The sequence below is a fragment of the Symphalangus syndactylus genome, chromosome 14 (assembly GCF_028878055.3).
Source record: "Symphalangus syndactylus isolate Jambi chromosome 14, NHGRI_mSymSyn1-v2.1_pri, whole genome shotgun sequence".
Classification (NCBI taxonomy): Eukaryota; Metazoa; Chordata; class Mammalia; order Primates; family Hylobatidae; genus Symphalangus; species Symphalangus syndactylus.
In genome coordinates, this window is record NC_072436.2 from 101,674,582 (window position 1) to 101,688,365 (window position 13,784).

The 13,784-nt window shown below is 35.6% G+C and overlaps 1 protein-coding gene across 4 annotated transcripts in view; it reads left to right on the forward strand.

Annotated features, from left to right (window-relative positions):
• The window catches only part of MAP4K3 (mitogen-activated protein kinase kinase kinase kinase 3), a 188,055-nt gene that overhangs the window by 53,600 nt on the left and 120,671 nt on the right, over nucleotides 1-13,784 (forward strand). For all 4 annotated transcript variants that reach the window (XM_055243023.2, XM_055243024.2, XM_055243025.2 and 1 more), the window contains exon 2: nucleotides 4,838-4,895. In XM_055243023.2, the coding sequence (XP_055098998.1) occupies nucleotides 4,838-4,895 (58 nt within the window). The remainder of the gene's footprint in view (nucleotides 1-4,837; nucleotides 4,896-13,784) is intronic.

Genomic DNA, 13,784 nt, shown 5'->3' on the forward strand with positions numbered 1-13,784 from the left:
CATCCCTTTTGTATGTTTTTCGTAATTCAGGCCATCTTTTCAAACCTCTGCATAAATGGTATCACCTTCATGCAGTCATTCCTGTAATACCTTTTCAGGCTTATAAGTTGGTAGTTACATTTTCTAAAAGTCAGTAACATAGTGCTTTAAACTGGATCCCCAAACCTGGCTGTGTATCAGCAGTACCTCAGTAGCTTAAAATACAGAATCCTGGGTCCCATTCTTAATCGCTTGACCTAGAATTCAAAATTTGTAGCAGTATTTTGTTATTGTTTTGTTTTGTATTTAAACTCTTTATATGATTTTTATATAACCGGCTAGCTGGTTCAGTATTTGGAATCTGTTGATTTAGAATGAAATTATTTGATATAAACATTGACTTTTAGAATTAGAAGGAACCTTAGAAATAGCCTATTTTCACCTTCATGTTATTAAATTGTGGGCAGAGGGGTCAGGAAGAAGACACAAGGGAAATTACTTGCTCAGATCCCATTGCTGGTTACTGGCAGAGCCAGGGCTAAACGTTGTTAACTCTCATTCAGAACTTTTATTCATTTTCACATCGGACATCCCCTTCTACGTAGTAAGGTTTGAATACTCCAAGGGGCTCAATACATAGTAGATGATGGTCAGATGTTTTACTGATAATAACGGTTCCTAACCCACTTTATATTGTACCTAGCACATTTTTTGGCTCTTAATGATTGCTGCTTGAATATGTTGTTAACCCTCAGTTCACTCTCAAGGAATGCCTTTCTGACAGTTGGAGATAATTCCGCAATCTGCGTGAAATCATCTCAGAAAAATTCTTTCCAAAACTAGTTCCAATCTGAATGGCTTCTAAAAGGCTCACTGAATCAAGCTAAATTCTGGTACAGCTTTGAAAGTTGGTACTTTCCAAGAGCCCCTCTAAGCCGAGATCAGTCTAGACCTGCAGGATTTTCCTCACCAGTCCACTTCCATTTTAGAAAGTTTACCCAGAACCTATGGGAGTATGTGGTGGGGGACATGTATACTGAAATAAGGTGTGAGACCAGGATCAGGAAAAGGCTTGTGGGAAGTGGTGGTAGCCTAAGCTGAGCTTCGAAGGATGTCTGTTAGGCCAGGGAAGGGAGCTGGAACAAAGCGTGGATAGCTTTGGGGAATGGCAAGTTGTTTAGTTTGGCCAGAGGATAAAGTACAAGTTAGGGAGTGACTAGAAATATAGATGGGGGCCAGATTAAAATGTAGTATTTCACAATTTCATATCTACAGGCAAAAGAATGAAACTGAAGCCCTATCTGACACAGTATAAAAATTCACTCAAAGTAGATTATAGACGTAAATTTAAGAAAACTATAAAACTTAGAACTCTTAGAAAAAAAAATCATAGGAAAAAAGTATTTGTGACCTTGGGTTAGGCAAATGGTTTCTTAGCTGCAACACTAAAAACACAAGAAACAAAAATTAGTTAAGTTGGACATCATCAAAATGAAAAAGTTTTGTGTTTCAAAGGATACCCATAAGAAAATGAAAGCATGCAGAATGGGAGAAAATACTTGCAAATCATGTGACTGATAAGGGATTTATATCCAGAATATATGTGAAGAGCTCTTACAAGTTAACAATTTAAAAAGAATTTAAAATGGACAAAGAGTTGAATAGACAGTTCTCCAAAGAAGATATTCAAATGGAAAATTGAAAACAGGTCCACACAAAAATGTGTACACTGATGTTTATAGGACCGTTATTCATAACAGCTAAAAAGTAGAAACAACCCAAATATGGTATTTCCATACAATGGAATACTATTTGGCAGTAACACATAAATGAGTTTGAGACATGGATGAGTCTGAAAGCATTACACCAAGTGCAAGAAACCAGAGTCACAAAGGACCATGTATCATTTGATCCCATTTACATGAAATATTTATAATAGTCAAATCCATAGAGATGGAAAGTAGAGTAGTGGTTGCCAGGGATTGAGAGGCGGAGGAATAGGGAGTGACTGGGAATGGGTCTGGGGTTTCTTTTTGAAGTGATGAAAGTGTTCTAAAATTAGTTAGTATAGTTACATAACTCTGAATATAGTAAACACCACTGAATCATACACCATGAAAGGGTGTACTTCATGGTATGTGGATTCTATCCCAATAAAGCTGTTATAAAAAGTGCTGTATTTAGTGAAAGCTTTAAATACTCTGACAGGGAATTTGGATTTTTGTCTTTAAAGCAATGATGTGTACCCTTGCGGAGTTACAAGTTGAGAACAGCATGATGAGAACATCACTGTGGGAGCATTTGAAGAATGGTGGTCAGATCAGTGTTGCAGCAGACTAGATCTAGCTGCTTAGAATATTTTATCCTGTTTTCTGCCCTTAACAAGTATGAAAATTTTATGTTACTAATTCTGAATTCAAAATTTTTAACTTTATACATGCTAATATTTTATAATTTCTATCTTGCTCTCCTTTTTAAAAAATGAACTGCTCAAGGTGATTGAAAAAAGGAATAGCAGTTGTAGAATGTTAGAGATAATATTGATTTTCAAATTTACGTTTGTGTAACCTTGACTACTGTCAATTTAGAGATAGCAAAATATGACTTATTTTAGGCAGAAGACCAAGATTCTTGGTGAATCATAAAGCTCTAAAGACCCTTTATTAATAAACATGGATTTTAATAAGGAAAGGCTTAGAAGTCAAGTTTCTTAAGGACTTTTAATTGTCTGTTTCCCCTTCTTTTTGTGAAATATCTTAATATTGCCAAATAAATTACATATTGGAAGATATTTCTAACATCATAGAAAGCAAAAGAACAGTAATCATTTTAGCTCTGTGTTTTTTTAAATTAACCCTAAAAACTGTAATTTAAAAACTGTTAGCCTTTAGGAAATTCTAGACTGATTTACCACTTGAAATAATTGTATTCATAAGTCAACCCTATAGGAAATATTGACCTTGGTAAACCACTCATCAGTAGTTAGTGTCATAATTTTTCTGTTAAATATATGCTGGTGTTAGTAAATCTATTTTTAGAAGAGTACATTGTGTACAGCAACCATTTTGGACAAACGCTGTGTAACTTGTAAATAGAGAGTGTGCCCTCCTGTGGTCATTGGTAACAAAAATCTCAGCTATAATCATCCTAGCTTTCTGAGTTCACATTTGTCTGCTCTTCCATAGTAGAATCACCCATACTCTGAATTTCTTCTCAGTAAGTAAAAAACCATAGCATGATTTTTAAATGGTGGCAGTTGTCTTATTTGGGGGAGATGCTAAAGGAGAAGCCTACCAGAGAAAAGATATCAAAGTGTGAGGAGAGGCAAGTAGTTGTGATGGTGCTTGGAAAGCTTTATGACTATTATACCTGAATATTTTTCAGATACACTCTGCCTCCTTTACAGAATGCTCCCAGAATGATATTCTGGTTTTATTTCTATTTCATCATTTATATATCTTTTCTTCCTAGAGAAAAGAACAAGTATCCAGCACTATTTGAAACATCTATCCCATTTTATGGAAATTAAGTTTAATTTGAAATAAGTCTTTGAATCTCTTTTGTACTGCCTTGAGTGTTTATTAGTTATGGGGATTTTGTTTGAAGGAACAATTTTTAAATGAATTTTCCCTGCAAATTTTATTAGTTTATATGAGATCTCTTAATATCTTTGTTCTTCTTAAAGTTAAATGGTTAAATTTTATATTTTCAGCAATGGCTGTGTCTCATATCTTAGATCCTTGGCTGGTATTTTTAGCACCCTAGTATTCTTAGAAGAAGTCCGCTATTAGTGGTGTTATCATCTCTTGTCAGGTGATTCACTGATTTTCACCAATCCATTCATAAGAGAGTGTTGCAACTAGGAATAAATCTGGTCACATGAATGGATCTTTCTGTGATCAGGGAATGGCATGTATTGTTCTTCATTGGTGGTATGAAAATTAATTTATTTGTAGTTAACAGTTTAAAATATCAAATTGAAAGTTCTGATCCGGTTATAAAACATTTTAAATTGACAAAGACTTACTGCCATTTTAATATAGTTTCTGCTTATTTATATGTGTATTATATGTAATATGTAATACATATATATTGTGTTATATGTACACATAAATACGCATAATATAATTATGTGTACTTATATACATAATTATACAGTTGTAAATGCCAGGAATCTATAATTTGATTTTTTAAAGTGATTTTTAATATGTGGCTTACAAAAATAGGTTTTGTATTGAACTACAAGTATTTGACTATACCATCAGGTGTGTTTAAAAAGATGCAGGGGGCCTGTTTTCATAATTATATACACAATTGTGTTAGCCTTTCATATCCTAAAGCTTTTAAATGAAAAAATGTAAGGCTAGTTAATTAGTTCAACTAGCCTTTGAATGAATAGCAATACAGTGTGATACTTAAAGGCTCAGACTGTGGAGTTAGACTGCCTGGGTTTGAATCCCAGCACTGTCGACTCACTGGCTATATGACCTTGTTAAGTTCTTTTGAGTTCTATGTCCTTTAGTTTCCTCACTTGCAAAATGAGAATAATGTCAGTACCTATTTTATAAGGTTGTTGTGAGAATTAAATGAATTAATATTAAAACATTTAGAATAGTGCCTGGCACATCCATACTAACATCTAAGTGTATATTAGCTATTAGTTTTGCCAATATTAAATTTATACATAAATGTTGAAATTTATTGTGAAAGATAAACTATTTGTTTTGTAAATATAAATTACATTTGCATTTCTTTTAAAATATTTTTATATAACTGAAAACAGTAAGCTAAAGTGAAATTTTATACACTTTTTATCAAAGCTTTCTTCACAATAATCCTTTTTTCCTTTTTCTTTTAGGCACGGAATGTTAACACTGGTGAATTAGCAGCAATTAAAGTAATAAAATTGGAACCAGGTAAATTGTTTGAAATTCATTTTTTCTTACTGCTAGAAAGCCATGGGATATCTTAAGGCTTATTTTAATGATGTTTGGTCAACATTCTCTTGTTTTCCCCAACGTCTTCTGGGATAAATAGAGCTGTTTGCATGCCCTTTCCTCCACTTCTTCAAGTTGTGCATACACACACCTTGCTCAGTTCTTCCCTGAAAAGTAACTGATAATTGGGGGAGGAAGGGGAACTCCTGAAAAGACTTTGTTCTTTCTGAACTCAGTTGAGCTAACTTGTGACAAGCTGATAGTGGTTTATTTCCAGTCTTGTGGTGTCAGTGTGATGCAGTGGAAAAAAACAGAGTTGAAATTTGGGTAGTTGTAGTTCAGTTTGTCTCCCACTTCCTTGCTCTGTGAACTTGGGCAAATAGCTTCATGTCTCTTGAGTCTCAATTTTTCTCGGGAGATCTAGCTTCCACATTCTGTATTTCATTGATATCCCAGCAGTTGTCTATCATATTGAACAGCTTATTGTAAAGCCCCTTAAGGCTACTGCGTATTTTTTGTCTGCTTCAACTATGTTCTTTGAATTCCTCCTACTTCCCTCAAAACCCACATTTTTCTTAGCTAATTACTCACTCTTTGTTTACTCTCTCTTAGAAACCCCTTCCCACTCTTTCTCCTTCCCACCATAAGCAAGTCTATAATTGTGCTAGTGTCTAGACCGAGTTCCACAGCAGTTAGTGCCTTTCTGATGACTTCTTCCTTTACAAGCTGATAATAAGAGTTTATTGGTGAAACAAGTTTTAACTCCAGTATGAACAGAAATCCATTCAGAGACTTTGCAAGAGTGGAAAAACTTTTTCTGTTAAAAAAAAAAAAAAAAAGCTAAATAGCCAATACTTTATACTTTGCAGGTCATGTATGGTCTCTATATTCAGTTCTCCCTCTTTCCCTATAGTTTGCTCACCCCTTATTTAGAGCATCGATTAACTTTTTAGAAGTGATATTAAAATGAAAATTTAAGGATGTACTGATTGACTGTGATCAAACCACACAGAAATGAAATGAATTAAAAAAATTTTCCAGTTATACATATTTACAGATTTTATGTAGTCATTATATTCTAAACATCACAAGACAAGATGTTTATCTTTTTTCTGAATCTCCTACTCTTCAATTTAGAAGAAATTTAAGAAGGATATCTGAAGTTGTTGAAATATTAGCTACAAAAAGAAATTTGGCATTTAAAGCAGGGCCTTCATTTTTAATCATTAAGAAGTGACTGTGTTACTTAATGAAATGGTTCTAATGAGAAGTATTTTGTGTATACATCATTCCCTCAAATCACTTAAGTACCTTCTTTTTCAGGAAGCCTTCCCTCACTCCGGGTCTAATTAAGATGACTCCTGAGTGAATAGCTCTGCTGTAGCACTGACCATAGCTATATTGTCATTCTAGACTTGCCTTTCTTTGTTTCTAAGTTTTAATCAAATTTGTGCCCCCAGCACTGAGCTTAGGGCCTGGCACATAGTACTCATTCTGTACATCTTAAAATTTCCTTAAAAAATTAAAAACTTGAAAAAGCTTACTGTTCAAGTCAATTATTTTCTGTTCATGAAATGTTCAAGTTGTTGCACTGTCAGTCTTGAACACTGCCATGTATATATTGATCAATGTATTAAAAGTAGAATATACAACTCTACAAAAGGAAAAAAAAATCATTCATATTCTGCCACCCAGGGAAAACAAAGGTTATCAGCATAAATATGTTTCATCTATTACAGCTACCCATTTCCCCCCACCACCAGTTATTTTGATCCCTCAATCATAAAATTTCAACCCATAGTATTTCTGTATATATGCCTAAAGTATAAATACTCAAAGTATAATCACAAACAGGAACCCTCATACACAGCTGGTGGAAATGTAAAATGGTGCAACCACTTTGGAAAACAGTTTGTCACTTCCTTAAAGTGTTAAACATAGATTTGCCATAATGACCCAGCAATTCTACTCTTGCATGTCTGCCGACACTATGATTGTCATGCACAAATGTTTATAGTAGCATTATTCACAGTATGTCTCAAAATTGGAAACAATCTAACTGCTCATCAACTGGTGAATGAATATGTTGTGTTCATACAATTGAATACTATTCAACAATAAAAACAAGTTGCTGATAACACGCTGTAACATAGGTGACCAAAACGTGCTAAGTGAAAGGAGCTAGACACACGAAACTACATACTGTATGATTCCATGTGAAAGGTTCAGAAAAGGCAAATCTGTGGTGTCAGAAAGTTAATCTGGTGAGCTGGGGATGGGGTAGACTAACAATTATTGGACGTGAAGGTTCTTATGGGAATAATCTAGTGATGGTTGTACAACTTGGTAAATTTACTAAAAACACCATTGAATTATACACTTGAAATTGCTGAACTATCCAATTTAAACATATGCCTTAATAAAATTATTAAAGATACGTAACTAAAACCATTAACAACATTACAGTTCTTTATTAATAAGACCTACACTTAGCAAATAGTTGCTACGTTATATCTATAGGTTCCCACTTAATTTCTTTTTATCTTTTTTCCTTGTAATTTTCTGTTGAAGTTACTCGATCATTTATCCTGTAAAGTTCTCCTCAGTCCAGATTTTGCTGATTGCCTTGCTGTAGCATCATGTAATATATTCTTTGGTGAATTGATAGATACCGCTAGAGAACTGAGTAGACTCCAGTTTTATTTGAGGTATGGAGGAGGGAACTACTTCACGAGTGGTGTTACGCTCACATTTTTCTAAGATAGAGGGGTGTGTGTGTGTTTAAGAGACAGTCTCACTGTAGCCCAGGCGGGAGTGCAGTGGTATGATCTTGGCTCACTGCAGTCTTGATCTCCTGGGCTCTTACTGTCCTTCTACTTCAGCCTCCCAAGTAGCTAGGACTGCAGGCATGTGCCACGACACCCAGCTAATTTTTATTTTTTGTAGAGACAGGGTCTCACTATATTGCCCAGGTTGTTCTTGAATACCTGGTCTCGAGCGACCTCTCGCCTCGGCCTTCCAAACTGCTAGGATTACAAGCATGAGCCACTGTGTCTGGCCTAAATTAGAGTTTTGATGGCCAGTCTTCCATTTTTTGGAAACAAAAATTAAGTCTGAAATAGTCTAGTGCAACATGTTGGATTTTAAGAATTTCTATCTAGAGTTTGTTACTTTTTTCTTTTTTTACAACTGATAAGCAATTTGAACCTGAACCAAAATAAAAACTTACTCAGACATTTTGACCAAATTGTTTAAATGTGAAGTTACTCCAAGGTGTCTGACTGTTGCTTCTCATCTTATTTATGCAGCTTTAAATTTAAAAAATTAAAAAAAATTTTTAATTTTTTTTTATTTGTGATGGAGTCTTGCTCTGTTGCCCAGGCTGGAGTGCAGTGGCACGATCTCAGCTTACTGCAACGTCTGCTTCCCAGGTTCAAGCGATTCTCCTGCCTCAGCTGCCCGAGTAGCTGGGATTACAGGGGCACACCACCATGCCCAGGTAATTTTTGTATTTTTAGTAGAGACGGGGTTTTGCTGTGTTGGCCAGGCTGGTCTTGAATTCCTGACCTCAGGTGATCCACCTGCCTCTGCCTCCCAAAGTGCTGGGATTACAAGCGTGAGCCACCGCACCTGGTCTAATTTATTTTTAATTTTAATTTTAATTTTTTATTGTTTTGAGATAGAGTCTTGCTCTGTCACCCAGGCAGTGGTGTGATCTTGGCTCACTGCAACTTCCGCCTCTGGGTTCAAGCAGTCTTCATAAATGGCTGGAACTACAGGCATGCACCACCACCATGCCTGGCTAATTTTTCTATTTTTAGTAGAGACAAGGTTTCATCATGTTGGCCAGGATGGCCTCGAACTCCTGGCATCAAGTGATCCGCCTGCCTGGACCTCCCGAAGTGCTGGGATTGCAGATGTGAGCCATTTTTAATTTTCGTAGGTACATAGTAGGCATATATATTTCTGGGTTACATGAGCTATTTTGATACAGACATGCAATGCATAATAATCACACCAGGGGAAATGGATATCCATCATCTCAAGTATTTATCCTTTGTGTTTCAAACAGACCAGTTATACTCTTCTAGTTATTTTAAAATGTATGATTGGATTTTTTTTTTTTTTTTTTTTTTTTTTTTTTTTTTTTTACTAAAGTCACCCTGTTGTGCTTGCAAATACTAGGGCTTATTCATTCTTTCTAATTTTTTGTACCAGTTAACCATCTCCAAATCCCTTCTACCCCCACCAAGCCCTGTAAGCTTCCCAGCCTATGGTAACCATCCTTCTACTCTCTATCTCCTTAAGTTCAATTGTTTTGAGTTTTAATTCCCACAGATAAATGAGAACGTGATGTTTGTCTTTCTGTGCCTGGCTTATTTCAGTTAACATCATGACTTCCAGTTCCATCCATGTTGTTGCAAATGACAGGATCTCATTCCTTTTAATGGCTGAATAGTACCCCATTGTATATATGTACCACATTTCTTTTTTAATTCATCTGTTGATGGACACTTAGGTTGCTTCCAAGTCTTGGTTATTGTGAATAGTGCTGCAGTAAACATGGGAGTGCAGATCTCTCTTTGATACACTCATTTCCTTTCTTTTGGGTATATATCTAGGAGTGGAATTGCATGATTGTATGGTAGTTCTATTTTTAGTTTTTGGAGGAACCTCCAAACTGTTCTCCATAGTAGTCGTGTTAATTTACATTCCTACTGACAGTGTAGGAGGGTTCCCTTTTCTCCACATTCTCACCAGCATTTATTGCCTATCTTTTTGATAAAAGGCATTTTGAATAAGGGGAGATAATATCTCATGGTATAGTTTTGATTTGCATTTCTCTGATGATCAGTGATGTTGAGCACCTTTTCATGTACCTGTTTGCCATTTTTATGTCTTTGAAGAAATGTCTGTTCAGATCTTTTGCCCATTTTTAAATTGAATTATTAGGGTTTTTTTCCCCAGTGGAGTTGTTTGAGCTCCTTATATAATCTGGTTGTTAATCCCTTATCAGATGAGTAGTTTGCAGATATTTTCTGCCATTCTTGGGGTTGTCTCTTCTCTTTGTTGATTGTTTTGCTATGCAGAAGCTTTTTAATTTGATGTGATCCCATTTGTCCATTTTTGCTTTGGTTGCCAGTGCCTGTAGGATATTGCTCAAAAAATCTTTGCCCACACCAGTGTCATGGAGATTTTCCCCAATGTTTTCTTGTAGTAGTTCCATAGTTTGAGGTCTTAGATTTATGTCTTTAATCCATGTTAATTTGATTCTTGTATATGGTAAAAGGAAGGGGGTCTAGTTTCAGTCTTCTGCATATGGATATCCAGTTTTCTCAGCACCATTTATTGAAGAGACTGTCCTTTCCCCAGTGTATGTTCTTGGTATCTTTGTTGAAAATGCATTCACTGTACATGTCTGGATTTATTTCTGGGTTCTCCATTCTGTTCACTGATCTATGGGTCTGTTTTTCCAGCAGCATGCTGTTTTGGTTACCATAGCTCTGTAGTATAATTTGAAGTCAGGTAATGTGATTCCTACAGTTTCTTTTTTTTTTTCTTAGGATAGCGTTGACTGTTTTGGGTCTTTTGTGGGTCCCTAAAAATTTTAGGATAGTTTTTTCTATTTTTGTGAAGAATGTCATTCATATTTTGATAGGAATTGCATTAAATCCTTAGATTCTTTTGGGTAGTATGAACATTTTAACAGTATTGATTCTTCCAGTCCATGAACATGGAATATCTTTCCATTTTTTGTGTGTGACTTCTTCAATTTCTTACATCAGTGTTTTATGTTTTCATTGTAGAGATCTTTCATTTTTTTGGTTAATTCCTAGGTATTTTATTTTATTTTATTTTATTTTATTTTATTTTATTTTATTTTATTTGTAGCTATTGTAAATGGAATTTCTTTCTTGATTTTCAGATTGTTCACTTTTGGCATAAAAAATGATACTAATTTTTGTATATTTATTTTGGATCCTGCAGCTTTACTGAATTTATCAGTTTAGTAGTTTTTTGGTGGAGTCTTTAGATTTTTCCAATATAGGATCATATAATCTGCAAACAAGGATAATTTGATTGCTTCCTTTCCAATTTGGATACTCGTTTATTTCTTGCTCTTGTCTGAATGCTCTACAAAAATTTAATATACAAATATATGTAACATATATGTATAAAGGGATCAATTCAGCAAGAGGATGTATATAGGTAGATGTGTGTGTATGTATACATATATATATACACACATATATCTATAGAGAGAGAGGATATGTATATGTAGTGACCTTCTTAGCTCTTCTTACAGTTTCAGTTTTGAAATCTATTTTTTCTGATATAGCTACTCCTGTTCTTTTCTTGTTTCCATTGGCATGGAATATCTTTTTCCATCCCTTTATTTTAGTCTGTGTATCTTCATAGGTGAAGTGTGTTTCTTGTAGGCAACAGATCATTGGGCCTTATTTTCTTATCCATTCATCCACTCTGTTTTTTGATTGCAGAATTTAGTTCATTTGCGTCACAGCAGTGCTCAAAAAGTTTTGGATTTTGGAGCATTGTGTGTATCAGATTTTTGAATTAGGGAAATTCAACCTGTATCGGCAAGAGTTAAACATTCCACTCTTTCCTGGAGAATCTAAGTCACTTTAACATAGAGAAGCAGTCTTGATTTACACCCCAGATGGCAGAGCTTCAGGTAAGAGACACAGTGTTCACATCCGTCGTAACTTTGTTGCTTATAAGGAAAAAGAACCTTGGGTTCGCTTTGTAATCCAATCCTGAAGTCTGCCCCTTTACGTACATCTCTCCTTTGCTCTAAGCCTATCGAAACACCACTTCATTTAAATTTCACCTCAATTCCATTTTATTAAAAATATTACAAAAACTCTTTTCTTTTGGTGAGTTGCCCTAAGATTTCTCTGGCGTGTGGTTTTCCTCATTGCAATGGGTCAATAAACCTGTATTTGTCAGATTACGGGTTTGTTCCTGTGGTCTGTGGCTGATTCGGCTAGAACACTGCCAATTCTTGAGACTTATTTGGAAAAAAAAAATTAAAAATGGATCAGGATGAGAGCTATGGCAGAGCTTGCTAGTAGAATAGAACTTATATATATATATTCTTTGGAGCTTTATTTTCAAGTTCTGATAAGGTGTTATATAAATAAGTTATAGATCTGGAATCTTTCGTTTTTGTGATTTAAAGTCAGAATTTAAAAGTTACTTATACTCATTTGTGGTATTGTTTGCAGCACTAGTTATTATAATATGATACAAATGCAGATAGATAACAGCGATTCATTAGGTAGCAACTCACAGGAAAAACTCTTCTAAATGGGGAAACTCATTCCTTTTCCAACACAATGAAAACTACTGAGATTGATAAACAGAGAAACTTGTAGTGAGAAAATAGGGTGTTATGCTTTGTTTCCGTGAGAGCAACATGCATTAAATTGTAAAGCTAAATTTTAAAAGTGCGAAAAAGTACCAATAAGACCTTATTCCACTGTTTTCTCATGGACCTCCAAAGTTAAATGTTATGGAATATTCTCTCCTGCCAGCCTTTGACATTAGTTTTTTCTTTCCTGAGAGGTAGTAGAGGTGCTTTCTGCCTCCTTATCTTTCATCATAGAGTGGCGAAACACTGGGGATATGATTTATCTGGTGCCTTTTTCCATCTCCCTTGAGTGTTTTTGTGGATCCCTTGCCACCATGTGCTTATTCAGTGCTGCCTTGTGTTTATTGCCATCATGAATAGAGTAGTTGTTAGTAGTTGTTACCATCATTCATGATAATTATTCTTCAAAGGTTAGTCATGGATTGCTTAGCCACTCTTAAATATATTAGAATCATACTATGACTTGTGGATGACTGAACTGGAGAGATTGAATATTTACACATTGAAAGGTAATAATGCTCCAAAATAAGCAACTGACAAAGGACTTTTTGTTTTATCTGCAATGTATTTCTTATTCTCAGTGCTCTGTTTATGACCAGTGATTTGGCTTCAAGGATGTTTATTTAGCACTTAATTTAGTTAGAAGGAAGATACAGAGTTATGGTTCCTGCCTTCCAGTAACTTGTTATCCAATATGAAAACTAGAATGTTTATGTAAGTAGCAGCCTAACTACGGAGAACCCATTGAGCAGAGTGTGTGTGCATATGTAGGTGGTGGTGCTGGCAGTAAGGAATGGTGATGGCTGTGACTAGAAAGACTTAATTCATGGGTCACTGAAGATCCGCCTTTGACTATTTACTCTGAACTACTCTGGGCTGGGAATATCTAGGTAGGATGCTATATGAAAGGATACACATAGTGCAGAGTGGCTGATATATCCTAACTTATATTTGGTGGGTTCCATAGAAGCTGTGAGTTCCATTTCCCTTGGGATGGTTAAGGAAGTAAAACTTCAGATGAGCCTTCAAGACTGGCTAGGATTTTGCTAGTAGAATAAGAGAATGGAGGGTATTCCACATGAGGATAGTATAAAAGCAAAGGTAGTATGAAAGTACTAGGCCTGTTTGGAAGTAGTAGTTTGATTTGTCTAGAGTAGTATGCTCTATGTGAGCATGGTGGGAAATAAGAAGTGGAAAACTGATGATAGTTTATGGAGAGCCTTAAATACTAGCCCAAAGCAGCCGGGCGTAGTAGCTCATGCCTGTAATCCCAGCACTTTGGGAGGCTGAGGCAGGCAGGTCAGCAGAGGTCAGGAGTTCAAGATCAGTCTGGCTTGGTGGCACACACCTGTATTCCCAGCTACTTGAGAGGTTGAGGCAGGAGAATCACTTGAACCTGGGAGACGGAGGTTGCAGTGAGCCAAGATCACGCCACTGCACTCTAGCCTGGGTGACAGAGCAAAACTCCATCTCAA